The sequence below is a fragment of the Oncorhynchus nerka genome, linkage group LG21 (assembly GCF_034236695.1).
Source record: "Oncorhynchus nerka isolate Pitt River linkage group LG21, Oner_Uvic_2.0, whole genome shotgun sequence".
Classification (NCBI taxonomy): Eukaryota; Metazoa; Chordata; class Actinopteri; order Salmoniformes; family Salmonidae; genus Oncorhynchus; species Oncorhynchus nerka.
The window spans coordinates 30,578,453-30,604,328 of NC_088416.1; the positions used below are offsets into that span (position 1 = coordinate 30,578,453).

At 41.3% G+C, this 25,876-nt stretch overlaps 1 protein-coding gene and 1 pseudogene across 1 annotated transcript; both read right to left on the reverse strand.

Annotated features, from left to right (window-relative positions):
• Positions 1–1,938: 1,938 nt before the first annotated feature.
• LOC135563619 (tetraspanin-16-like) lies at positions 1,939–6,427 on the reverse strand (annotated as a pseudogene).
• Positions 6,428–9,913: 3,486 nt separating this feature from the next.
• On the reverse strand, positions 9,914–25,263 carry LOC115109912 (tetraspanin-1-like). Its single transcript, XM_029635162.2, has 8 exons — positions 25,201–25,263; positions 21,179–21,254; positions 13,981–14,196; positions 11,814–11,888; positions 11,291–11,398; positions 10,993–11,118; positions 10,531–10,623; positions 9,914–10,333 (listed from the first exon to the last, which is right to left on the reverse strand). Exons 2-8 carry the CDS (start codon positions 21,233–21,235, stop codon positions 10,274–10,276), a joined length of 735 nt encoding a protein of 244 aa, XP_029491022.1. The 5' UTR covers positions 21,236–21,254; positions 25,201–25,263; the 3' UTR covers positions 9,914–10,273.
• Positions 25,264–25,876: the final 613 nt, after the last annotated feature.

Below are 25,876 nucleotides of genomic sequence, written 5' to 3' on the forward strand. Positions count from 1 at the left end.
AGTTTGCTCCCATCGTCAATTACTTTGTTCGGCAAAGGATACTGAAGTGCATCCTCTGCGAAGTGTTTTGAAATCTGCCACTCCTCCTTTGAATCAGCTGTATACTCAGAAGAGAAAAGCATGCACAGATTTTAAAATGATACATTACTAATCTTTTTACCTACATGTATTTTTACCAATTTACACATGTATTGTAAGATTCCTTCTCTGTTAACGTCATCTGTAGAGGAGAAAGTCACTTCGTACCAGCACTTTTTTTCACACGTTTCCTCAACTTCTATCCTCGATTTACTTTTGACATTTTTCAAAGAGGTCAAATCAAAATCAAATCACATTTTATTTGTCACATTCGCCAAATACAACAAGTGTAAACTTCACCATGAAATGCTTACTTACATGCCCTTAACCAACAGTGCAGTTCAAGAAGAGTTAAGAAAATATTTACAAAGTAGACCAAAATAAAAAGTAATAATAAAAAGTAACAATAAGAATAGCAATAACGAGGCTATATACAGGGGGCACCGGTACCTAGTCATTGTGTGGGGGTACAGGTTAGTTGAGGTAATCTGTACATGTAGGTGGGGGTGAAGTGACTATGCATAGATAATAAACAGCGAGAAGCAGCAGTGTACAAAAGGGAGGGGGGGGGGGGGCAATGTAAATTGTCCGGTGGCGATTTTATTAATTGTTCAGCAGTCTTATGGCTTGGGGGTAGAAGCTTTTGAGGAGTCTTCTGGTCCTAGACTTGGCGCTCCAGTACCGCTTGCTGCGCGGTAGCAGAGGAAACAGGTGATTGGAGTTTGACAATTCTATGGGCTTTCCTCTGACATCGCCTAGTATACAGGTCCTGGATGGCAGGGAGCTTGGCCCCAGTGATGACTGGATCATTCAGAGATCCTCACTGAACTTCTGGAGAGAGTTTGCTGCACTGAAAGTAAAGGCGCTGAATAATTTTGCACACCCAATTTTTCAGTTTTTGATTTGTTAAAAAAGTTTGAAATATCCAATAAATGTCGTTCCACGTCATGATTGTGTCCCACTTGTTGTTGATTCTTCACAAAAAAATACAGTTTTATATCTTTATGTTTGAAGCCTGAAATGTGGCAAAAGGTCGCAAAGTTCAAGGGGCCGAATACTTTCGCAAGGCACTGTAAGTATTTGGTCAATAACAAAAGTTTCTCAATACTTTGTTATATACCCTTGTTGGCAATGACAGAGGTCAAACGTTTTCTGTAAGTCTTCACAAGGTTTTCACACACGGTTGCTGGTATTTTGGCCCATTCCTCCATGCAGATCTCCTCTAGAACAGTGATGTTTTGGGGCTGTTGCTGGGCAACACGGACTTTCAACTCCCTCCAAAGAATTTCTATGGGGTTGAGATCTGGAGACTGGCTAGGCCACTCCAGGACCTTGAAATGCTTCTTACGAAGCCCCTCATTCGTTGCCCGGGCGGTGTGTTTGGGATCATTGTCATGCTGAAAGACCCAGTCACGTTTCATCTTCAATGCCCTTGCTGACGGAAGGAGGTTTTCACTCAAAATCTCATGATACATGGCCCCATTCATTCTTTCCTTTACACGGATCAGTCGTCCTGGTCCCTTTGCAGAAAAACAGCCCCAAAGCATGATGTTTCCACCCCCATGCTTCACAGTAGGTATGGTGTTCTTTGGATGCAACTCAGCATTCTTTGTCCTCCAAACACGACGAGTTGCGTTTTTACCAAAAAGTTCTATTTTGGTATCATCTGACCATATGACATTCTCCCAATCTTCTTCTGGATCATCCAAATGCTCTCTAGCAAACTTCAGACGGGCCTGGACATGTACTGGCTTAAGCAGGGGGACACGTCTGGCACTGCAGGATTTGAGCCCCTGGCGGCGTAGTGTGTTACTGATGGTAGGCTTTGTTACTTTGGTCCCAGCTCTCTGCAGGTCCTTCACTAGGTCCCCCGTGTGGTTCTGGGATTTTTGCTCACCGTTCTTGTGATCATTTTGACCCCACGGGGTGAGATCTTGCATGGAGCCCCAGATCGAGGGAGATTATCAGTGGTCTTGTATGTCTTCCATTTCCTAATAATTGCCCCCACAGTTGATTTCTTCAAACCAAGCTGCTTACCTATTGCAGATTCAGTCTTCCCAGTCTGGTGCAGTCTACAATTTTGTTTCTGGTGTCCTTTGACAGCTCTTTGGTCTTGGCCATAGTGGAGTTTGGAGTGTGACTGTTTGAGGTTGTGGGCAGGTGTCTTTTATACTGATAACAAGTTCAAACAGGTGCCATTAATATAGGTAACGAGTGGAGGACAGAGGAGCCTCTTAAATAAGAAATTACATGTCTGTGAGAGCCAGAAATCTTGCTTGTTTGTAGGTGACCAAATACTTATTTTCCACCATAATTTGCAAATAAATTCATTAAGAATCCTACAATGTGATTTTCTGGATTTTTTCTTCTCATTTTGTCTGTCATAGTTGAAATGTACCTATGATGAAAATTACAGGCCTCATCATTTTAAGTGGGAGAACTTGCACAATTGTTGGCTGACTAAATACTTTTTTGCCCCACTGTACGTACAGTCACTGTGGGGACGACGTCGTCGTCGATGTACTTATTGATGAAGCAGATGACTGAGGTGGTGTACTCCTCAATGCCATTGGATGAATCTAAGAACATATTCCAATCTGTGCTAGCAAAACAGTCCTATAGTGTAGCACCAGCGTCATCAGACCACTTCCGTATTGAGCGAGTCACTGGTACTTCCTGCTTTAGTTTTTGCTTGTAAGCAGGAATCAGGAGAATAGAATTATCGTCAAATTTGTCAAATGGAAGGCGGGGGAGAGCTTTGTATGCATCTCTGTGTGTGGAGTAAAGGTGGTCTAGGATTATTTTTCTCTGGTTGCACATGTGACATGATGGTAAAAAAAATGGTAAAACGGATTTAAGTTTGCCTGCATTAAAGTCCCAGCCACTAGGAGCGCCGCTTCTGGGTGAGCATTTCCTTTTTGCTTATGGCCTTATAGAGTTGCGTTCTTAGTGCCAGCTTCGTTCTGTGGTGGTAAATAGACGGCTGCGAATAATATAGATAAGAACTCTCTTGGTAGATAGTGTGGTCTACAGCTTATCATAAGGTACTCTAACTCAGGCGAGCAATACCTCGAAACATCTTTAATATTAGACATCGCGCACCAGCTGTTATTGACAAAGACACACACCCCCACCCCTCGTCTTACCAGAGATAGCGTCTCTGTTCTGCCGGTGCTTGGAAAATTCCACTAGCTCTATATTCCTTATCATCGTTCAGCCACATCTTGGTGAAACATAAGATGTTACCGTTTTTTTATGACCCGTTGGTAGGATCTTAATCGTAGGTCATCAGTTTTATTTTCCAATGATTGCATGTTAGCAAGAAGAACGGATGGCAGTGGGATTTTACTCGCTTGCCTACGGATTCTCAGAAGGCTGCCCAATCTGCGGCCCCTTTTCCCACTGCCATCCTTTTCCCACTGCCAAACACACAGGGGGCATTTGGCTTAAGGCTTTACAGATTTAGAGCACAAACTGATACAACATAGTGCAGTGAGGCACTGGGTTAGGTAACCTGTGGTTGGATCAGACTTGGAGTGATGGTGATACCGTCACAGTCTGCAAGGGTCTTGTTCACGCAGCAAGTCTTAGGGTAGTTCAAACCCATGGTTGTACTGAACACAGAGCCCTTGAAATCTACAGTCGAGTTCTCAAAACCACAGCATTTGAACTAAGAGATGAAAAAACAATAAAGACATCAAAGACATTAGCTGTGATAACTACTGTCTGGGATGCTCTGGTGGTCAAAGGAACCAAATAGTAAAGCCAAGCCTATTTGGACCTATCCCAATTAGAGCTTCTCACCTTGACCATGACTGTGTTCCATGCTGTTGAGATTGGGTCTTTTGCTGCTGGGCCCATATTGGCAGTCATCAGGGAATTCTTGCTTGCATCACGTACCACTAATCTAACCTGTCACATTTAGACATCACAGCTTATTGAAAGGCATAGCCTGACTAGGCTATATCATACATATGTGACGTAGAAGTCCGTCACTGGCCGCGGGCAGCATTTGTTACTTTAACACATGCACACATTCATCACTCCTCCCTGCTCCGTTATCAGATACGTTAACAATGTGGGTCGACACACAAGTTAACTTCTCTGTCTTAGTACATACATTTCACACTTGTCAGTGTGTCAGTGTTCATATTTAATATAAGCAATATTTATTATACATATCGATGTTGTGGATGAGCTCGTTTGTTTGTTTGTTTGTTTGTTCCTCTCTCTCAATCTCTGTAGCTTCCGGGTATGCTGGATAAGGACCCGAGCTAAGGGAATGGGCTGACTTTGTAGTGCCTGTCCCAAATGGCTCATTAATGTAAATGGACTTATTGAAAGAAACTGTCAGTAGTGATGTAATTTTGTAAATGTTATATTGTGATATTGTTTCATAAAAAACATGTGCAATGTATATACATTAGTATTTTTAGTTAAATGTCAAATGTAGGTTTGTTTAGGTAATTGCCTAATTAATTTGTGTTAATTGTTCTGAGGGGAGGGGCTAGCCCTACAAAAGGAGCCTCTCTTTCAGTTCATAGAGAGGCATTTTTGGATTGAGCTGTGGATAGGGTAGTATTGTTTTTAGCGGGCCCAAAAGGTATATGTTTGATGGCAGTACTGTTGTTTTTGTTCCGGAATCACTTTGTAAATAAACACACTTGCACAGAATAACTTTTGTGGCTCTGCCATCTTTTTTTAATTTGATAGAGGTTAGGTTTTCAAGTTTAGCCTTCTGGCCTACTTTACGTGACAACATATAAATCAATAATTTACAGTGCTCTAAATTATGATGTAGGTTTGCCTACTTGATGATACAGATGCCAGCATGTTCATTTATTCTTACCAGATTCCGGTACGTCAAGACAAAAACAGTCCCAATGATTTCGGCAACAAACAGCATTGTCACGATGAAGAAAAACTGTACAGGGTACAAAAAATGCAGAGAGAGGTCAAATATTGCCTCTTATTGTAGCTTACAGGGGGAAAAGAGTGGGACATTCACAACTCTGCAGTACTATAACACAGTAAAACAATTATTGTCTGGTGCCTTGAAATTGACTGCACAGCTGTTGTCTCTCACCAGCATGATAAAGAAGTGGTTCTCTTTCCAAGCCCCACAGCAGCCAATGAGACCCGTGAAAGACCGCACTGAGCCCATACCAATACAGATGTAGCTGAGCTGAGACGAGTAGGGGCCCAGGACATCCACAAACGTAGCTGCTCCATATCTAATCCATGCGCCAAGTCCCAGCAGCACAAAACCACTTATCTGGAGGAGAGAGAAGGATGGTGGTCTAATTTCATTTAAAAAAAATGTTTTTATCATCAGCTAATAAATTACATGGACCTGTTTTTTTCTTCTATGTTTTGCCAGATGGATTTCTCAGGCTAGGTAATATTACAGTGACAACAACAGCAGTTGCTGTCTTCTGTGTGTTTGACTTTTGCAGTTCAACTGGGCTTTGTTTGCTAGCTAGGCAACATTTAGCTATTTAGCTAAGTACCACACAAAGCAGCAACATCAAATACCGCATCCATGTGTACAGTTTGTCATGTCTAGCCATTTTGCAAATTCGACCTTCTATAATCAAAGGAGAAAAGATATGACAAAATGATACAGAACAGAATAGGCTTATAATAATACTGGCTAATGAGACACATTTTTGGTAAACAGTTGAGAGATGGGGCTGAAGAAATGTAACTACTCTCAAATTCATAAATGGAGCTATGGATGCCAGGACTGACCATCCATTAGATCCAAATGTTAACCCATTTTTGAAGCTATACAGAGTTTGTTTAAAAGTACATTGTTTACAAACAATGGAATAGATATGCGAATGCAATTTTGGGTTTAAATGTGGTAAAGCAGTTTAACTAACGCTAAGCTCATGATACATGTATGAGTTATATTCGTCAAGAGTAAATAGCTAGCTAATAGTATCAATAATTAAAAATATATAAATACAAAAATTGATGTACCAATCCCAGATTCTCCCTTTAATAACTAACATTAACAATCAGTTCGAGCTGGCTAGTGTTAGCTAACTAACGTGGCTAGCTAACTATTAGCCTAGCTAGACTAGCTATTGTAGCTAGCTAACGTTAGTGACCTGACTATGGATCGCTTGCTCCTGGTAGTTAGCTAACTTAGCTAGTCAACCCTATAGGTTTAGACGTTATAGTTAAATTAGCTATCTAGCTAGTGACATTTTAGCTAGATAGCGAACGTTAGCATTAGCTAGCGTAGTCACATGAAAAAATAAGGACCGGACGATTTTGGCCTACTGCTATTAAGGCCTACTTGCTGCCAACTGTCTGTGTCTGCCTGGCCATCAGGTGTCATATTCTCGGTCCAGTCACAACACACCGCGGTCAAAACCAGTACAGTATGAAGAAAGAATAAAACTGCTTCTCCAATAGAAATCCCCGATCACACTTGTAGGCGATGTCATGGCGACCTTTTTTTTTGTTTGTTTTTTTGAGTTCCAAATATATTTTATTAATAACAAATCAATACATAAAGCACATGAGGGAACACAAGCATACATAGATTACAAACAATAGTCAATCGAGCTAGGGGGTACAATATCACATTACAATTACACAAGGACCTTAAGGGATATGCATATACTTACAATTCTAACAGCTTTTTTGTTAGTAGAGCATTTAACCGTCTTAAAATACAGTTCAATTTATTTTTGTAGGGTACGAAAATGTGGTTTTCTGTTTGTAAATTTACATTTGTGTATATGAAATTTGGCCAAAAGAATAATGAAATTAATTACATAAAAATGATTCCGCTTATTTCTATTGTATGTAAAGAATCCAAACAGTACATCTCTCCACAATAGTGTAAAATCTTCATAAATGTGTTCAATTATAAACCTACTGATGTCTTGTCACAGTTTTCTTACATGCATACAATGCCAAAAAAAGATGCAAAACTGTTTCTGGGTGGTCATTACAAAAGGAGCCATTTGAGTTGATGTTTTCCTTCAACTTCTTCATATAGTGGTTGGCAGGATAATATTTATGAATAATTTTAAAGGAAACTTCCTTAATTTTGTTAATAAGTAGGTATGTGTGTGGCAACATCCAAACTTTTTTCCAACAGATATTATCAATAAATCCATTCCAATAAGGCATGACATAAGGTATAGATACAACATCCTGCTGAAACAAGGATTGTATCGCTCTGTTGTTGAATGGACCAAAAGAGAAACAAATCTTTCCTACTGATGAGTCAACAGGGTCATCAGAAGGTAGGCTCTGAGGGTCAGGTCTTGACATGTTCCTGAATAACATAGCAACACCTGAGGGAATGGCATCTAAAACAATTGCAAAATCTTTAGGTGTTACAGGGACCTTGTAAAGTGATAAGAATTCTTTATAACAGAGTAAAAGACCCTCTGTATTTACCAGTTGGCTCACCAATAGGATATTATTTCGGAACCAATATTCTAAAAACAGAGAGGTATTTTTATACAATATATCCCGATTATTCCATATATAATATCTGTGTGGAGAAAAATTGTGTTTATAAATTAAGGACCATGACAAGAAAACCTGCCAATGAAAAGCAGAAAGTTTCACTGGAACTTTGTCAATATTATAATTGCAAAACAACATGAAGTTAAGGCCACCAAAAGTAGAGAAGACATGATGAGGAATAAAATTCCAGATAGAAGTGGGTCTTCTTAGGAATTGTTTTATCCAATTGATCTTAAAAGTATTATTTAAAGAAGTAAAGTCCAGAAAATTCAGTCCACCATTCTCATAAGTGTTCATTACAACAGTTTTCCTAATGTAATGGGTATGGTTTCTCCAAAGAAAGTTGAAAAGCATCTGGTCTATCTCCTTGCTTATTTTACAGTGTAGATATAAAGATAGAGCACCATATGTTAGGCTAGAGATACCTTCAGCCTTGGTTATTAGGACTCTACCTTTTAAATATAAGTCCCTCTGTAGCCATTGATTTAGTTTCTTCTGGGGCTTTTTAATAAGAGGGTTCAAATTTAGTAAGCCTCTAGACTTCTGATCCTTTGTAATGGTTATGCCTAAATATGTAAGTTCTTCTTTTACTGGAATACCATAATATGAAGGTCACACAATCTTTGACAGCTATGAGTTCACATTTATTAATGTTAAGATATAGACCAGACGCTTTGGAAAAGGATTGTATCACATTGATCGATATGGGAATTTGGTTAGCGTCTTTCAGAAAAAGTGTAGTATCGTCAGCCAGCTGGCTTATAATAATTTCTTTACCAGCTATGGAAATACCTTGTACAGGACTATATACTATTATTTAAAGAATTTGCAAGAAGTTGGGTGATTAATAAAAACAAGTACGGAGAGATAGGACAACCTTGCCTAATTCCTCTCTTTAACTCAAATCTAGGTGAGGTTCCATATTTCAATTTGATAGAGCTGTTACCATTTGCATAGAGTCTTAATAGCCTTACAGAAAAAATCCCCAAAGCCAAGTCTCTCAAGGGAGTGGAAGAGAAACTGATGCTCTACTGTGTCAAATGCTTTATAAAAATCTAAAAAATAATATGAAGCTATCCTCAGTTATTAGGTCTTAGTCTGACATTGTTAGAAATATGTCTGTTCCTCATGAAGCCAGACTGTGTTTCATCAATGATTGCATCCAGGACTTCTTTAATTATTTTTGCAAGTAGTGATATCTTATAGTCATTATTAAGAAGACAAATTGGACGCCAGTTATCGATGAGCAGCACTTCTTTTTTAGGTTTAGGTTTCAGTGTTATTAACCCCTGACTCATTGTAGGAGGGAGAACATTGTTTTTAATACTCTCTAAAAAGACTTCAAATAGGAAGGGAGCTACTTGTTCAGAAAATAATTTGTAAAATTCTGATGTAATTCCATCAACACCTGGTGATTTATTGTTCTTTAGATGTTTGATAGACTCTACAATCTCTTCAGCTTTGATGGGTTCATCACACTATTTAGATTCTATATCACTGATAGAGTGAACATTATTCAGTGAGTTAAAAAACATATCTGTGGATTCCTGACAGTACGTAGAGCTATACAATTTTCTGTAAAAATTGCTACAGTATTTAGCGATTCATTTTTGGTCATCTGTAATAACACCATTAATGTTTAACTTATGGATAGTGTTATTTTTAGAGTGACATTTCTCAAGTCTAAAGAAATAGGATGAATTCATGTCATGGCGACCTTGCGAGCTAAACTCATGCATAGAAAACGTCATCGGCTCTAACGGTCGTCTCGCACCGAAATGCGCATGTGCAGGCCGTCAAAATCAAATGCACTCCTTAGTTTTTTTTGTTTGTCACTTTCACGAGGTTGGAGTAATAACATGTTCAACTACCTAAGACATTGCCTCGAATCTACGTTGTGCCTTTATATTTCATTTATCTCATTAACTTTTTAAACCACAAACCCCGGCCTGGTCGGTTGTCTGTTTCGCAAGCGTTCCCAGAAGTCTCGCGATGTTGCGCCTCTGGGTTTAGTAACTCTGTTCTGTGGTGAATCTCCGTTTTGCATCCTTTCTAAAGACAGAATTTCCAACAGCAGATAGACACCACACAGATTGAACTATTTTAGAGAGAACTTGGACTAGAAAAGATGTGTGCCTTTGATACCAAAACGTGAGTTAAACGTATTTGAAAAACATTGCCATTATACAATAGTTACAATGTAATAAATCAGTTAAACTTATTTTCAGAGAGTTGCAAGTTGCAACCTTTTTAGTCATTCTCCAGAGCATGTAGCATCTGTAGAAAATCAATTAATACAATTATAAAAAGTGGCACATATATATTTCCTGACAGTGAATTGATATTGTTATTTTAATAAAAACCTTGATGATACTGTGCAGAGTGGAATGGACATAGGACGCAATGTATTGCTGCAATCTAAATGTAAGACTGCATCATTTTCAGGTGAACTATGTATACAATACAATAAAAGACTTCAATACAAATAGACATTTCCTATATCCAATAATCTCGTACAGGATTTAATTTAAACTGGCTTAGTGGTGGGACGCCTCTCCTTATCACAAAGCTTCCTTAGATTTCTCTTCAGCCTTGGTGATTTCAGAGATTCTTATGCATCCATCCCTGTAGTTGTCCTAAGGAGGGTCCAGAGATGCCATCCAGTCAGGTGTTTCTATGGCCCTCCCTCCATTGGTTTTCAGTCACTCTTTGAGCCTATTATGCAGTACAAAGTCATGGAGACAACCATCGCCAATATCTAGGAAAACAGGAACAGTAAATAAATGCTGTGGTTATGCTAAACTTTTAAACAAAGCCCACTGTATGAAACTGAACACAACATCACATTATTTTTGTTGAATTTGCATCAAAGCATCTACATTTACATTTGTGGTATTTCAAAAAAAGAGAATGTGACCTTGAAATAGACAGAGCGAGGGAAGGAGTCAACAGTACCTCAAGGGCAGCGATCCCCAATGCCACTGCCACAATGACAATAGTGTTTTTATCAATCAGTTGCATAAGCTTTGGGAAGCAGCCGATGATTGTCTGTGGGGACACACAAATGTAATACAGTTATTTAGACAGGTGAGGCCACTGGGTGTCCAACTGTAAAGTGTGTTACATTCTCAAACGGGCCTTCCATTGATGAGTTTGAGTATGGATGGAGTGTGATTAACTTGTTGAGGTGATGAGTTCAGAGCTCATACCAAGTTTGGACCCGCACTGACTACAGTGTTAACTCAAAATGATACAACGACTAGGTTCCAGTTTAACAAGGTTTACTTCACCGTATATCGTCACCATTACACTCAGGCCAGTTCCATCAACAGTTATACTACTGCGCAGGCGTACTAAACAGTGATATCACCGTTATAACAGAAATATAGGGATACTTAAAACATGAACTTAACATACAGCACTTGTATCATCACAAGAGCTGAAATCAGCACTGTGGCAGCACTGTTGAGGATAGAGATGGGTGTATTTTTCAAATGGAGAGTCAGTGAAGTCTGTATAGTTGTAGAATCCACAGCACTTTAGCTAGAGTGGACACAGAGACATATCTCATTAGAACAGTTCTGTTGAAAAACAAAATAAGATGTCTAATACACAAGCAAATATAAATGACGTAATGTTATTTGAGACATTATTTGCAGGCCTAACATCTAATTTCCAAGGTATGAAAACAGGCCGGCAGGATATTGTAAAGTACCGTATCCATAGTAGCATTCCAGAGAGCGGTGACGTCTGAATTTTCTCCATAGTCCTTCCTAATGTTCTGAACCACTTTGGTTCCCAGTTTCTCAATCAACTGACCTGCCTGAAAGACATAACACAAATCACACACTCTTAGAAAAAAGGGTTCCAAAAGGGTTCTTCGGCTGTCCCCATAGGATAACTCTTTTTGTTCTAGGTAGAACCCTCTGTGGAAAAGGTTTTCATGAAACCCAAAAGAGTTCTAACTCAAACCAAAAAGGGTTCTTTGGCTGTCCCTGTAGGATAACCCTTTGAAGAACCCTTTTTGGTTCGAGTTAGAACTCTTTTGGGTTTCATGAAAACCTTTTCCACAGAGGGTTCAACATAGAACCCTTTTGGGTTCTACCTAGATTCTACCTTTTAGATTCTAGATAGCACCTTCTTTTCTACGAGTGTAGTCTTTTCATCAAATTCTCCACAGACAGTCTGTAACCCCTTTAGCAATATGAGGAGAGCGAATGAACCTAATGTACGCTTACCAAGGGTTTAAACACCAGGATAACCACTGCTCCAGCCACCTCTGCAATGAACACCACCAACACAATCACAAAGAACTAGAAAAAGAGGAAAAGGAGACAATAAGAAAGAGAGATTGAGTGGTTGAACTGAGAAAACGGATTACAGTGCATTTACACACATTTCAATTATACTGAACAAAAATGTAAAACACAACATGTAAAGTTTTGGTCATGAAATAAAAAAGATCCCAGAAATGTTCCATATGTACAAAAGCTTATTTCTCTCAAATTTTGTGCAGAAATTTGTTTACATCCCTGTTAGTAAGCATTTCTCCTTTGCCAAGATAATCCATCCACCTGACAGGTTTGGCATATCAAGAATCTGATTAAACAGCATGGCCATTACACAGGTGCACCTTGTGCTGTGGACAATAAAACACCACTCTAAAATGTGCAGTTGTCACACAACACAATGCCACAGATGTCTCAAGTTGAGGGAACATGCAATTGGCATGTTGACTGCAGGAATGTACACCAGAGCTGTTGCCAGAGAATGTAATGTTCATTTCCCCCACCATAAGCCGCCTCCAACGTTGTTTTACAGGATTTGGGAGTAGGTCCAAACGGCCTCACAACCGCAGACCACGTGTAACCACACCAGCCCAGGACCTCCACATCTGGCTTTTTCACCTGCGGGATTGTCTAAGACCAGCCACCCAGACAGCTGATGAAACTGTGGGTTTGCACAACCAAAGAATTTCTGCACAAACTGTCAGAAACTGTCTCAGGGAAGCTCATCTGCATGCTCGTCGTCCTCACCAGGGTCTTGACCCGACTGCAGTTTGGCATCATAACCAAATTCAGTGGGAAAATGCTCCTCTTTAATGCCCACTGGCATGCTGGAGAAGTATGCTCTTCATGGTTGAATCCCGGTTTCAACTGTACCGGGCAGATGGCGTCATGTGGGCAAGTGGTTTGCTGATGTCAACGTTGTGAACAGAGTGCCCCATGGTGGCGGTGGGGTTATGGTATGGGCCGGCATAGCTACGGACAACAAACACAATTGCGTTTTATCGATGGAAATTTGAATGCACAGAGATACCGTGACGAGATCCTGAGGCCCATTGTTGTGCCATTCATCTGCCGCCATCACCTAATGTTTTAGCATGATAATGCACAGCCCCATGTCGCAAGGATCTGTACAAAATTCCTGGAAGCTGAAAATGTCCCAGTTCTTCCATGGTCTGCATACTCACCAGACATGTCAACCATTAAGCACGTTTGGGATGCTCTGGATAGGCATGTACGACAGCTTGATCCAGTTCTCGCCACTATCCAGTAACTTTGCACAGCCATTTAAGAGGAGTGGGACATCATTCCACAGCCTGATCAACTCTATGCGAAGGAAGGGCCTCCCGAGTGGCGCAGCAGTCTAAGGCACTGCATCGCAGTGCTAGAGGCTTCACTACAGATCCGGGTTCGTGTCCCGGGCTGTGTTCGTATCCCGGGCTGTGTCGCAGCCAGCCGCGACTGGGAGACCCATGAAGCGGTGCACAATTGACCCAGCGTCGCCCAGGTTAGGGGAGGGTTTGGCCGGCTAGGATGTCCTTGTCCCATCGTGCTCTAGCAACTCCTTGTGGTGCCCGGGTGCATGCACACGGACTTCAGTCGCCAGCTGTACGGTGTTTCCTCCGACACATTGGTGCGGCTGGCCTCCGGGTTAAGCGAGACGGGTCGTGTTTTGGAGGACACGTGGCTCTCGACCTTTGCCTCTCCCGAATCCGTACACTAATTGCATATCACAGGAATTGGATTTGAATATCACAAAATTGGGGAGAAAAAAATTATATGCGAAGTAGTTGTCGCCCTGCATAAGGCAAATGGTGGACATACCAGATACTGACTGGTTTTCTGATCCACGCCTTTTTTTTAGGTATCCAACAGATGCATATCTGTATTCCCAGTCATGTGAAATCCATAGATTAGGGCCTAACAAATTGATTTCAATTGACTGATTTCCTTATATGAAATTGTTGCATTTACCAGTGTAGCTACCTACTCTACTGTAGAAAGTTCTGAAAGGAGAAATGAGTAGCTTGATAATCAAGCTTGTTGACTAAGTCATTGTCAATCACATTGGTGACAACATAGCACATATAACAAATAGCTCATGTTTTAGGTGACATACCATGAGCAGCATACACCTGCTCTCCTTCATGGCGCCACAGCAGCCCAGGAAACCTACAATCAGCAGCACGGCCCCCACAGCAATCAACAGGTAGCCCACATTTAGGATCTGGTTCATCTCCGCCGGAGCGTCTTTTATACCCTTGAGGAACCCCAGGATCGAGCCGCTGTCCACCTTCACCCAGATCCCCACGCCCAGGATGGCAGCGCCCGCCAACTGGGGGAAGAGAGCATAGCATTGTTGGGTGGTTTCCATTCATTCAATGAAGACCACATCAACTGCTGCCCTTTGTGTCTTACCTAACATGCACATATAGTGCCTTCTGAAAGTATTCATGCCCCTTGACTTATTCCACATTTGGTTTTGTTACAGCCGGAATTCTAAATGGATTACATTTATTTTTCCCCTCACCCATCTACATACAGAAATCCCATTTACTGTACGTAAGTATTCACACACTTGAGTCAATGCTTTGGCTGGGCCACTTTAGGACTTTCATATATTCTATTCTTCATATTCAACACAGCGTTGCTTTGGGTGTATGCTTGGGGTCATTGTCCTGTTGGAACGTAAAATCATCACCCCAGTCTAAGGTCATTTGCACATCTGAAGCAGGTTCTCATTAAGGATTTGCCTGTATTAGGCTCCATTCATTGTTCCATCTATCCTTACCAGTCTCCCAGTCCCTGCAACTGAAAAGCATCCTCATAGCATAATGCTTCCACCACCATGCTTCACGGTAGAGATGGTGTTATATGGGTGATGAGCTGTGCCTGGTTTTCTCCAGACATAGTGCTTTGCATTCAGGCCAAATAAATACATTATTGTCTCATCAGACCACAGAATCTTTTAATGATCTCAGAGTTTTTCACTCCAGGTGTGCTGTCATGTGCCTTTTTCTCAGGATTGGCTTCTGTTCGGCCACTCTCCCATAAAGCCGAGATTGGTGAAGTGCTGTAGAGACTTATCCCTCTGGCAGGTTGTCAGCCAAGGAACACTGTAGTTCTGTCAGAGTGGTCATTGGGTTCTTGGTCACCTCCCTTGGACTTCATGGTAAGGTTTATGCTCTGACATATACTGTTAACTGTGGGACCTTACATAGACAACTGTGTTTCTTCCTACAGTCATGGCCAAAAGTTTTGAGAATGACACAAATATTACGTTTTACAAAGTTTGCTGCATCAGTGTCTTAAGATATTTTTTGTCAGATGTTACTATGGAATATTGAAGTATAATTACAAGCATTTCATAAGTGTCAAAGTATTTTATTGACAATTACATGAAGTTAATGCAAAGAGTCAATATTTGCAGTGTTGACCCTTCTTTTTCAAGACCTCTGCAATCCGCCCTGGCATGCTGTCAATTAACTTCTGGGCCACATCCTGACTGATGGCAGCCCATTCTTGCATAATCAATGCTTGGAGTTTGTCAGAATTTGTGGGTTTTTGTTTGTCCACCCGCCTCTTGAGGATTGACCACAAGTTCTCAATGGGATTAAGGTCTGGGGAGTTTCCTGGCCATGGACCCAAAATATTGATGTTTTGTTCCCCAAGCCACTTAGTTATCACTTTTGCCTTATGTCAAGGTGCTCCATCATGCTGGAAAAGGCATTGTTTGTCACCAAACTGTTCCTGGATGGTTGAGAGAAGTTGCTCTCGGAGGATGTGTTGGTACCATTCTTTATTCATGGCTGTGTTCTTAGGCAAAATTGTGAGAAGCAACCCCACACATGAATGGTCTCAGGATGCTTTACTGTTGGCATGACACAGGACTGATGGTAGCACTCATCTTGTCTTCTCTGGACAAGCTTTTTTCCGGATGCCCCAAACAATCGGAAAGGGGATTCATCAGAGAAAATGACTTTACCCCAGTTTCCAGCAGTCCAATCCCTGTACCTTTTGCAGAATATCAGTCCGTCCCTGATGTTTTTCCTGGAGAGAAGTGGCTTCTTTGCTGCCCTTCTTGACACCAGGCCATCCTCCAAAAGTCTTCGCCTCACTGTGCACTCACACCTGCCTGCTGCCATTCCTGAGCAAGCTCTATACTGGTGGTGCCCCGATCCCGCAGCTGAATCAATTTTAGGAGATGGTCCTGGCGCTTGCTGGACTTTCTTGGGCGCCCTGAAGCCTTCTTCACAACAATTGAACCGCTCTCCTTGAAGTTCTTGATGATCCGATAAATGGTTGATTTAGGTGCAATCTTACTTACAGCCATATCCTTGCCTGTGAAGCCCTTTTTGTGCAAAGCAAATCAAATCAAATTTTATTTGTCACATACACATGGTTAGCAGATGTTAATGCGAGTGTAGCGAAATGCTTGTGCTTCTAGTTCCGACAATGCAGTGATAACCAACAAGTAATCTAACTAACAATTCTAAAACTACTGTCTTATACACAGTGTAAGGGGATAAAGAATATGTACATAAGGATATATGAGTGAGTGATGGTACAGAGCAGCATACAGTAGATGGTATCGAGTACAGTATATACATATGAGATGAGTATGTAGACAAAGTAAACAAAGTGGCATAGTTAAAGTGGCTAGTGATACATGTATTACATAAGGATGCAGTCGATGATGTAGAGTACAGTATATACGTATGCATATGAGATGAATAATGTAGGGTAAGTAACATTATATAAGGTAGCATTGTTTAAAGTGGCTAGTGATATATTTACATCATTTCCCATCAATTCCCATTATTAAAGTGGCTGGAGTTGGGTCAGTGTCAATGACAGTGTGTTGGCAGCAGCCACTCAATGTTAGTGGTGGCTGTTTAACAGTCTGATGGCCTTGAGATAGAAGCTGTTTTTCAGTCTCTCGGTCCCAGCTTTGATGCACCTGTACTGACCTCGCCTTCTGGATGATAGCGGGGTGAACAGGCAGTGGTTCGGGTGGTTGATGTCCTTGATGATCTTTATGGCCTTCCTGTAACATCGGGTGGTGGTGTCCTGGAGGGCAGGTAGTTTGCCCCGGTGATGCGTTGTGCAGACCTCACTACCCTCTGGAGAGCCTTACGGTTGAGGGCGGAGCAGTTGCCGTACCAGGCGGTGATACAGCCCGCCAGGATGCTCTCGATTGTGCATCTGTAGAAGTTTGTGAGTGCTTTTGGTGACAAGCCAAATTTCTTCAGCCTCCTGAGGTTGAAGAGGCGCTGCTGCGCCTTCTTCACGACGCTGTCAGTGTGAGTGGACCAATTCAGTTTGTCTGTGATGTGTATGCCGAGGAACTTAAAACTTGCTACCCTCTCCACTACTGTTCCATCGATGTGGATAGGGGGTGTTCCCTCTGCTGTTTCCTGAAGTCCACAATCATCTCCTTAGTTTTGTTGACGTTGAGTGTGAGGTTATTTTCCTGACACCACACTCCGAGGGCCCTCACCTCCTCCCTGTAGGCCGTCTCGTCGTTGTTGGTAATCAAGCCTACCACTGTTGTGTCGTCCGCAAACTTGATGATTGAGTTGGAGGCGTGCGTGGCCACGCAGTCGTGGGTGAACAGGGAGTACAGGAGAGGGCTCAGAACGCACCCTTGTGGGGCCCCCCGTGTTGAGGATCAGCGGGGAGGAGATGTTGTTGCCTACCCTCACCACCTGGGGGCGGCCCGTCAGGAAGTCCAGTACCCAGTTGCACAGGGCGGGGTCGAGACCCAGGGTCTCGAGCTTGATGACGAGCTTGGAGGGTACTATGGTGTTGAATGCCGAGCTGTAGTCGATGAACAGCATTCTCACATAGGTATTCCTCTTGTCCAGGTGGGTTAGGGCAGTGTGCAGTGTGGTTGAGATTGCATCGTCTGTGGACCTATTTGGGCGGTAAGCAAATTGGAGTGGGTCTAGGGTGTCAGGTAGGGTGGAGGTGATATGGTCCTTGACTAGTCTCTCAAAGCACTTCATGATGACGGAAGTGAGTGCTACGGGCGGTAGTCGTTTAGCTCAGTTACCTTAGCTTTCTTGGGAACAGGAACAATGGTGGCCCTCTTGAAGCATGTGGGAACAGCAGACTGGTATAGGGATTGATTGAATATGGCCGTAAACACACCGGCCAGCTGGTCTGCGCATGCTCTGAGGGCGCGGCTGGGGATGCCGTCTGGGCCTGCAGCCTTGCGAGGGTTAACACGTTTAAATGTCTTACTCACCTCGGCTGCAGTGAAGGAGAGACCGCATGTTTTCGTTGCAGGCCGTGTCAGTGGCACTGTATTGTCCTCAAAGCGGGCAAAAAGTTATTTAGTCTGCCTGGGAGCAAGACATCCTGGTCCGTGACTGGGCTGGGTTTCTTCTTGTAGTCCGTGATTGACTGTAGACCCTGCCACATGCCTCTTGTGTCTGAGCCATTGAATTGAGATTCCACTTTGTCTCTGTACTGACGCTTAGCTTGTTTAATAGCCTTGCGGAGGGAATAGCTGCATTGTTTATATTCGGACATGTTACCAGACACCTTGTCCTGATTAAAAGCAGTGGTTCGCGCTTTCAGTTTCACGCGAATGCTGCCATCAATCCACGGTTTCTGGTTTGGGAATGTTTTTATCGTTGCTATGGGAACGACATCTTCGACGCACGTTCTAATGAACTCGCACACGAATCAGCGTATTCGTCAATATTTTCATCTGACGCAATCTGAAACATGTCCCAGTCCACGTGATGGAAGCAGTCTTGGAGTGTGGAGTCAGCTTGGTCTGACCAGCGTTGGACAGACCTCAGCGTGGGAGCCTCTTGTTTAAGTTTCTGCCTGTAGGCAGGGATCAACAAAATGGAGTCGTGGTCAGCTTTTCCGAAAGGGGGCGGGGCAGGGCCTTATATGCGTCGCGGAAGTTAGAGTAACAATGATCCAAGGTTTTACCACCCCTGGTTGCGCAATCGATATGCTGATAAAATTTAGGAGTCTTGTTTTCAGATTAGCTTTGTTTAAAATCCCCAGCTACAATGAATGCAGCCTCCGGATAAATGGTTTCCAGTTTGCAAAGAGTTAAATAAAGTTCGTTCAGAGCCATCGATGTGTCTGCTTGGGGGGATATATACGGCTGTGATTATAATCGAAGAGAATTCTCTTGGAAGATAATGCGGTCTACATTTGATTGTGAGGAATTCTAAATCAGGTGAACAGAAGGATTTGAGTTCCTGTATGTTTCCTTCATCACACCATGTCTCGTTAGTCATGAGGCATACGCCCCCGCCGCTCTTCTTACCAGAAAGATGTTTGTTTCTGTCGGCGCGATGCGTGGAGAAACCCGTTGGCTGCACCGCACCGGATAGCGTCTTCCCAGTAAGCCATGTTTCCGTGAAGCAGAGAACATTGCAGTCTCTGATGTCCCTCTGGAATGCTACCCTTGCTCGGATTTCATCAACCTTGTTGTCAAGAGACTGGACATTGGCAAGAAGAATGCTGGGGAGTGGTGCGCGATGTGCCCTTGTCCGGAGTCTGACCAGAAGACCGCTACGTTTCCCACAAAGAACCTTATATAATGTTACTTACCCTACATTATTCATCTCATATGTCGCGGAAAACATATTCTTGGTCGTACTGATGGTGAGTTGACGCTGATCTTATATTCAGTAGTTCTTCTCGACTGTATGTAATGAAACCTAAGATGACCTGGGGTACTAATGTAAGAAATAACACGTAAAAAAACAAAAAACTGCATAGTTTCCTAGGAACGCGAAGCGAGGCGGCCATCTCTGTCGGCGCCGGAAGTTGAGTAATGATGACGGCACGTGTTTCCTTGCAGGTAACCATGATTGACAGAGGAAGAACAATGATTCCAAGCACCACCCTCCTTTTGAAGCTTCCTGTCTGTTATTCGAACTCAATCAGCATGACAGAGTGATCTCCAGCCTTGTCAACACTCACACCTGTGTTAACGAGAGAATCACTGACATGATGTCACATTGTGTTAGCTAATCCAAGTTTATCATTTAAAAAGGCTAATTGATCATTAAAAAACCCTTTGGCAATTATGTTAGCACAGCTGAAAACTGTTGTTCTGATTAAAGGAGCAATACAACTGGCCTTCTTTAGACTATCCGGAGCATCAGCATATGTGGGTTCAAAAAACTGGCCAGCAACAATGCACTTTCTTCTGTAAAGAGAGTAGTACACATCTTTGTACAAGTTTCTTGGCAATTTCTCGCACGGAATAGCCTTCATTTCTCAGAACAAGAATAAACTGACAACTTTCAGAAGAAAGTGCTTTGTTTCTGGCCATTTTGAGCCTGTAATCAAACCCACAAATGCTGATGCTCCAGATACTCAACTAGTCTAAAGAAAGCCAGTTGATTGCTTCTTTAAATCAGAACAGTTTTCAGCTGTGCAAAAGAGTTTTCTAATGATCAATTAGCCTTTTAAAATTATAAACTTGGATTAGCTAACACAACGTGCCATTGGAACACAGGAAGGATGGTTGCTGATAATGGGCATCTGTACGCCTATGTAGATATTCCATTAAAAATCTGCCGTTTCCAGCTACAATAGTCATTTACAACGTCTACACTCTTATTTCTGATCAATTTGATGTTATTTTAATGGACAAAGGTGTTTTTTTTGTCAATAACAAGGACATTTCTAAGTGATCCCAAACTTGTGAATGGTAGTGTACGTAAATGAGATATTTCTGTATTTAATTTTCACTAAATTGTCAAATTTCTAAAAGCATGTTTTCAGTTTGTTATTATGGGGTATTGTGTGTCGATGGGTGAGATTTTTTATTTTATTTAATCCATTTGGAATTCGGGCTGTAACAACAAAATGTGGAAAAAGTCAAGAGGTATGAATACGTTCTACATTTCTCTTTTCATCATTTTTTATGTCTACATAGGTATTTTCCAGTCAAATTAAATATTTATTTATTTATTTAATAGCTCCGTCACATTCTCTGACATTCATGCTGCATTTACCTTGCAGCACATCACACTATTCTACTCTGTGCCTAATCTTATTTATCTGGTCCAAAATGACATGTCTGTGTCGTAAAAAGTAGTAAAACCACAACAAATGTCTGTCCTTATGTTCCATGTTCTCATAACTTTTTCACATTGCAAATTAGATGAGATTTTTCTGGGACACAGAATAAGGATAAGGAGTGGTAAGTGATACGGATCGATAAGGAGTGTTCTGATTGCCTTCAGATTCATTATTGTGAAGCATAACTGAACTCTGTTGCTTTTATCATCAATAATTTACTCAAAAAGATGAAAACATCTCCAACTTACAAAGATGATGCCATTAAAGACAAACATCATGACTTTGAGGAATCCGAAGCAACCCATTCTTGATGAATTATTCTGCCTGGAAGAAAAGAAGAGTAAAAGGGTGAGAAAGGGAACATTGTTATGAATAATCATCTATGGTAATGATTATAATGTTTAGTTATTCTATGAGACTTCTGAATCATTAAAATGAGATCAGAGGTCAAAAGTCTGAACTAAATCTACTGCCTATGTCTTTAGCCTACTGTCTAGAGGAGGAAGCATAATGACCAAAGGTTCTCTTTAATTCATTTGGGAAGTACTATCTTAACATAACAGCTAAATGATGGACTTCTTATGTTATTTATCAATGACATTTTGGAAATTGTATGTTGAGGGTTTTGGTCAATCTTATTTTGCAAACTTACACCAGGAACCTTTCTACACCTTCTGAAAAAACATTTGAGTCATATTGAATGATATTGGAAGGTGACAGTTATGGTTTTGTGGACACAATCAGTCACTAACGAAGCAAATATATATTCTGTCAAACAAAGACAAAGCATTTCTCTACTACTTCAGCACAGATTTGTTCCGTGCCATTTGCAATGAGTTGTTATGTCTGGCTAATTAGGTGACAGATTATCAGTTCCACACAATCCCTGATGCTGTTTGCTGTCTCTTGACTTGTTAGCAGGAAACCAGCCCTTTGTCATCTACAGTAAGAGTGGGGGGAAACGCCAGCCACTTAACTTATCCTCCCTATCACCATTTCGTCCTTGAACAGTCAAGAGTGCCCTTGCTTTTTTTTTTTTACTAATGTCATATGACATTTACTGTACAGTCCACTTTCCCAACACCAACAAGAGTTAAGTGAGCCTTTGCTTTAGAATTAAGGAAAGTCCAAAGGCAACGACTAGGCAGCATGTCCCACTGTATTTTCATTTAAATGGGCCCCGAAACAAATTAATTGGCCCCTAAACTGAATATATTTTTTTTTTTTTACAAGAGGCAGGCCAGTCCCAAAGCCTAATTGTCAGAAAGAGTATACACAGTAATTCACTTGATGTCTGAAAACCCTCTTCCACCTGGGGCCACTAAATGTTCAATGCAAAAGACATCTGATTACAAGAAAACTATCAAAATGTTCAACATGGTCTGCTATTCAGATGAGAACAGTGTCCATCACCTGTCCAGGTTGTACAAGGAAATTGTAAGGAACTTTATCTTCCTCGCCCTCAGTGTCAATCAGCGGCTTATTAAAACACAGGAGCCCATTACACACACACACACACAGCAGGTTAATGTCCTGTCCCGTTTTGCTAGTTAAACCATCTGTGGATCATCTCATCCTGCTCTGTTTTATGACCCCATGTGGTGCGCTTTATCACTATGTGTGTTTAGGACTGTCTGTCCCTAGTGTGTCTGACTGCATATGACCCCATACGATGGGGACAGTGATTGAGTGACTAAACAACAGCTAGTTTGTACTGTACTCTTAATAACAGCAATAACAGAACAGTAGCACCAGTAGTGTGACAGTGAACTATGTCAAGGAGTTTCTGATTGACATGTATGTCATTTTCTTTCTGACTTTCTGATTAAAGTATCCATAATAGTGTGTTTATCTTATACGGTCCCAGATAGAGTACTTAGAAAGTGAAATGGCATCGGCATACATTACAAGTACTGAGAGACGGATGCTAAACGTCAGGATGTTTATCACTGTGTCAATGTTTAGCCATGAGCATCAGGTTAGTCATATGAAGTGGCCATATCCCAAATTGGTTTTCCCTCTTTCATTCATGGAGTTTTTCCTGCAAGTGGCCACTCATCTTCTGCCTTCACAAAGCCATAGGCAACAGTGGAGTCCATAGTTAGCCTAGTGATGTAAAACAACCAGTCACATGCAAATGACTAACAAAACATCCCAGCCAGGAGCCATCAACACACAGTACAAAGACACCACCAGAAATGTTGAGGACTGCCATTTTGAGCTAGACAGTGAATTACAACCTCAGGGCACTGTATTGTAATGAGTCGACACATAATATTGGTCCTTTCATGTTTTGAAAAATAAATTGACACTGTTATTTACCCTTATTTAAAGGCAAATGCAACACGAATGTGAGTATAATATACAGTAGCTATGGACCTTAAGACTTTACATACTTTGAAAATTAAAATGCAATAAACACAAAGCAGCTAAATAACCCACAATCCCAATGTAAAGAACATCATTTAGACAAGAGTAACCTAAAAAGGAAATCAATAGATACAATGATCAGGTGAATTTCAGGAAAGTATTCTTTAATCTGCTGAATAATATGACACAGTGAGTGGCATAGCTTTGTTGATTTCATGTTCGGAGTAATGTGGTATTCAGTCATGAAGACCGGGATAATGAATTCATCAACAAGGAAGCCAGTGACCTGGTGACAAACATTTCCCGGAATGATGATCAAGATAGCAAATACCTGTTGACGAACATGCCATTTAACGACTAGAGGAAAGACTGGAAAGACATCATATTTATCAAAGCTTTATCTAAGTCAGCTGTCATCCCGTGTAACAGTTTACCTAATATGGTTCAATGACAATTCCTAACATGTAGTCTACTCCAAAATGGGAAAGTTTGAAATGTATGAAGGATTACATTGTTGAAGGTGTGTTTCCTCATGAGCCTTAGGGTAGTGCTTTGAGTTATGGGGTTTTGGGCTTAATGGTAATACATGAAAATATTCCATTCCACAAGGGCAAATCTAAATAATTGTCAGAAAGAATATACACAGTAATTCACTCACAGAGACAACCCTTTGTCAGACTCTCTGTCTGAGCTGAGCGTGCTAAAACTCTAAACACTGGACAAATCTAAAAGGATGTCATGAGCTGTTTCCATCCAATTGGCGACAGATTTTCATTCAAATATCCTAAAATGTGTTTAAAAACTATGCGCATTTTCCCAGCAGAGATGTGAATCCATCAAATTGGCTTGCTGCAGATAAAAGGCTGTGCGTGCAATGTAGTGCACATAAACATTACCGTTGCAGTTAAATCGGTTTCCATTTTCAACTATACTGGTGGTTGTCTCACAAAAAAAGTGCCTTGGGCTACATTAAAGTACCACAGCATGAAACAATTGTTTCTAAAAAAATCCCCTATGGGGAAAAATGAATGGTGGAAAAGTGATCGGAACCATTTTCCTGTTTGACCGCTGGCTTTTATGGGTATTATGACGCCTCCATTGTGGAGCTTTATAGTAAATGTGTCCACTCTGGTATTGGCACGTGCTAAAGTGTACGCATGAGATTATTATGGACAAAAGAGCGAGATTTAAAATGTAAAAAAATTTAACGGCAGCAAAGCATCGATTATCATGTCACCAGAATAAGACCCTCGATATTTGTTGGGAAGGCGCATCAAGCGCAACAGCTTTCACTATCACCACCCTGTTAAATTCATAATTGATTTAATCTGTAACCTAATACAGTTCATGCTTTCCCGACAAATCGTAGTGGGGGACTACAAATCATCGCGTGACTCCCAAATTTCCTTCGATATGATGGTTATTATATCAATATTTGCGCATAAAAGCGTTTCCACCTCCATTAATCGCATAATTTATTTTACCGACACAAAAAGGTCTCATCTTGTCTAGTGTATTTTGTTTTGTCGACATTATGAAAATTTACTGAAAAATGTTATGTTGCCATTAGGCCTGTGATTTTTTTTAAATCCGACATCTACTTTACTCGCCTAAAACGGTTGGATGGAAACCTGGTTATAGAGAGGAATAATTACAGGCTTGAGTCAAGGTCTCCGGAGAGGAACAAATAATTAATTTTTGTCAGTGCACCTGACTACAGGAGAATATAAAACGCAACATCAAATTACTACTCTATGGAGCATTTTCAACAACCAGATGAGTCAACCCTTGTTATTCTCATTTACAACAGTATACCCTACAGTGGAATGGTACAACAGGTTTCGTTGAGACTGGGCCTTACCTTCACTGGGGTGATGAAGAGCGAATGTGGCTAATTTACCTGTGTCCTCGAAGAGTGACCTGTACTGCGTTTTTCTCTCTTCTACACACAAACTCTCTCGTTCTCTCCTCGTGTTTCTCGGTGGCTGCAGGTTGGTTATAAACAGTGAGGGAGGGGGCGTGGTGAGGCAAACAGGTGGGAGTGAGGCAGGTTTCAGAGGCAAGGAGCTCACTTCCCTGTGGAGTAGAAGGCCCACCTGAGGGAGTGTCACAGCAATGTTACAGCTACATAAACACAGGCATAAGCACATTCTTCTATCACCATTTTTACCTGTGGCATCACTGTATATTAAAGTGGGCTTTTGGAGATGTGAATGTTATGGAAGCAGAGAAAGAATATATCTATGGATTTTAAAGAAAATGTTAGATTTAATTAACATACTTTTAAGACCTGACTGGTAGTTCCATTGAAGTCATTGTTTTGCAGACAGAGGATAATTCATCAGTCGGAATGTTTCTCTTGCTTAGAAATTTGCTCAGACGCTGACCAAAGTCTTCCTATGACAGCCTCTAATGAAATGTAAACTTCCACAATCATGCAGGAATCTGGATTGAGCTTTAAAAATACCCAAGAGTGACAGTGATGGGGGAATTTGGAGGAGGTAAATTGGAATAAACGTATAATAACAAGATTAACTTTGATTTTTCAATTCACCGCCTTCAATGATAATCCTACC

Coding starts and splice junctions, on each gene's coding strand:
- LOC115109912 (XM_029635162.2), bottom strand. CDS start 21,235: ATGGGTTGCTTCGGATTCCTCAAAGTCATGATGTTTGTCTTTAATGGC. Junction 11,399..11,813: donor TCCTGGTGTTTAAACCCTTG/GTAAGCGTACAT, acceptor TATGTCTTTCAG/GCAGGTCAGTTGATTGAGAA. Junction 11,119..11,290: donor GGAATGCTACTATGGATACG/GTACTTTACAAT, acceptor TGTCCACTCTAG/CTAAAGTGCTGTGGATTCTA.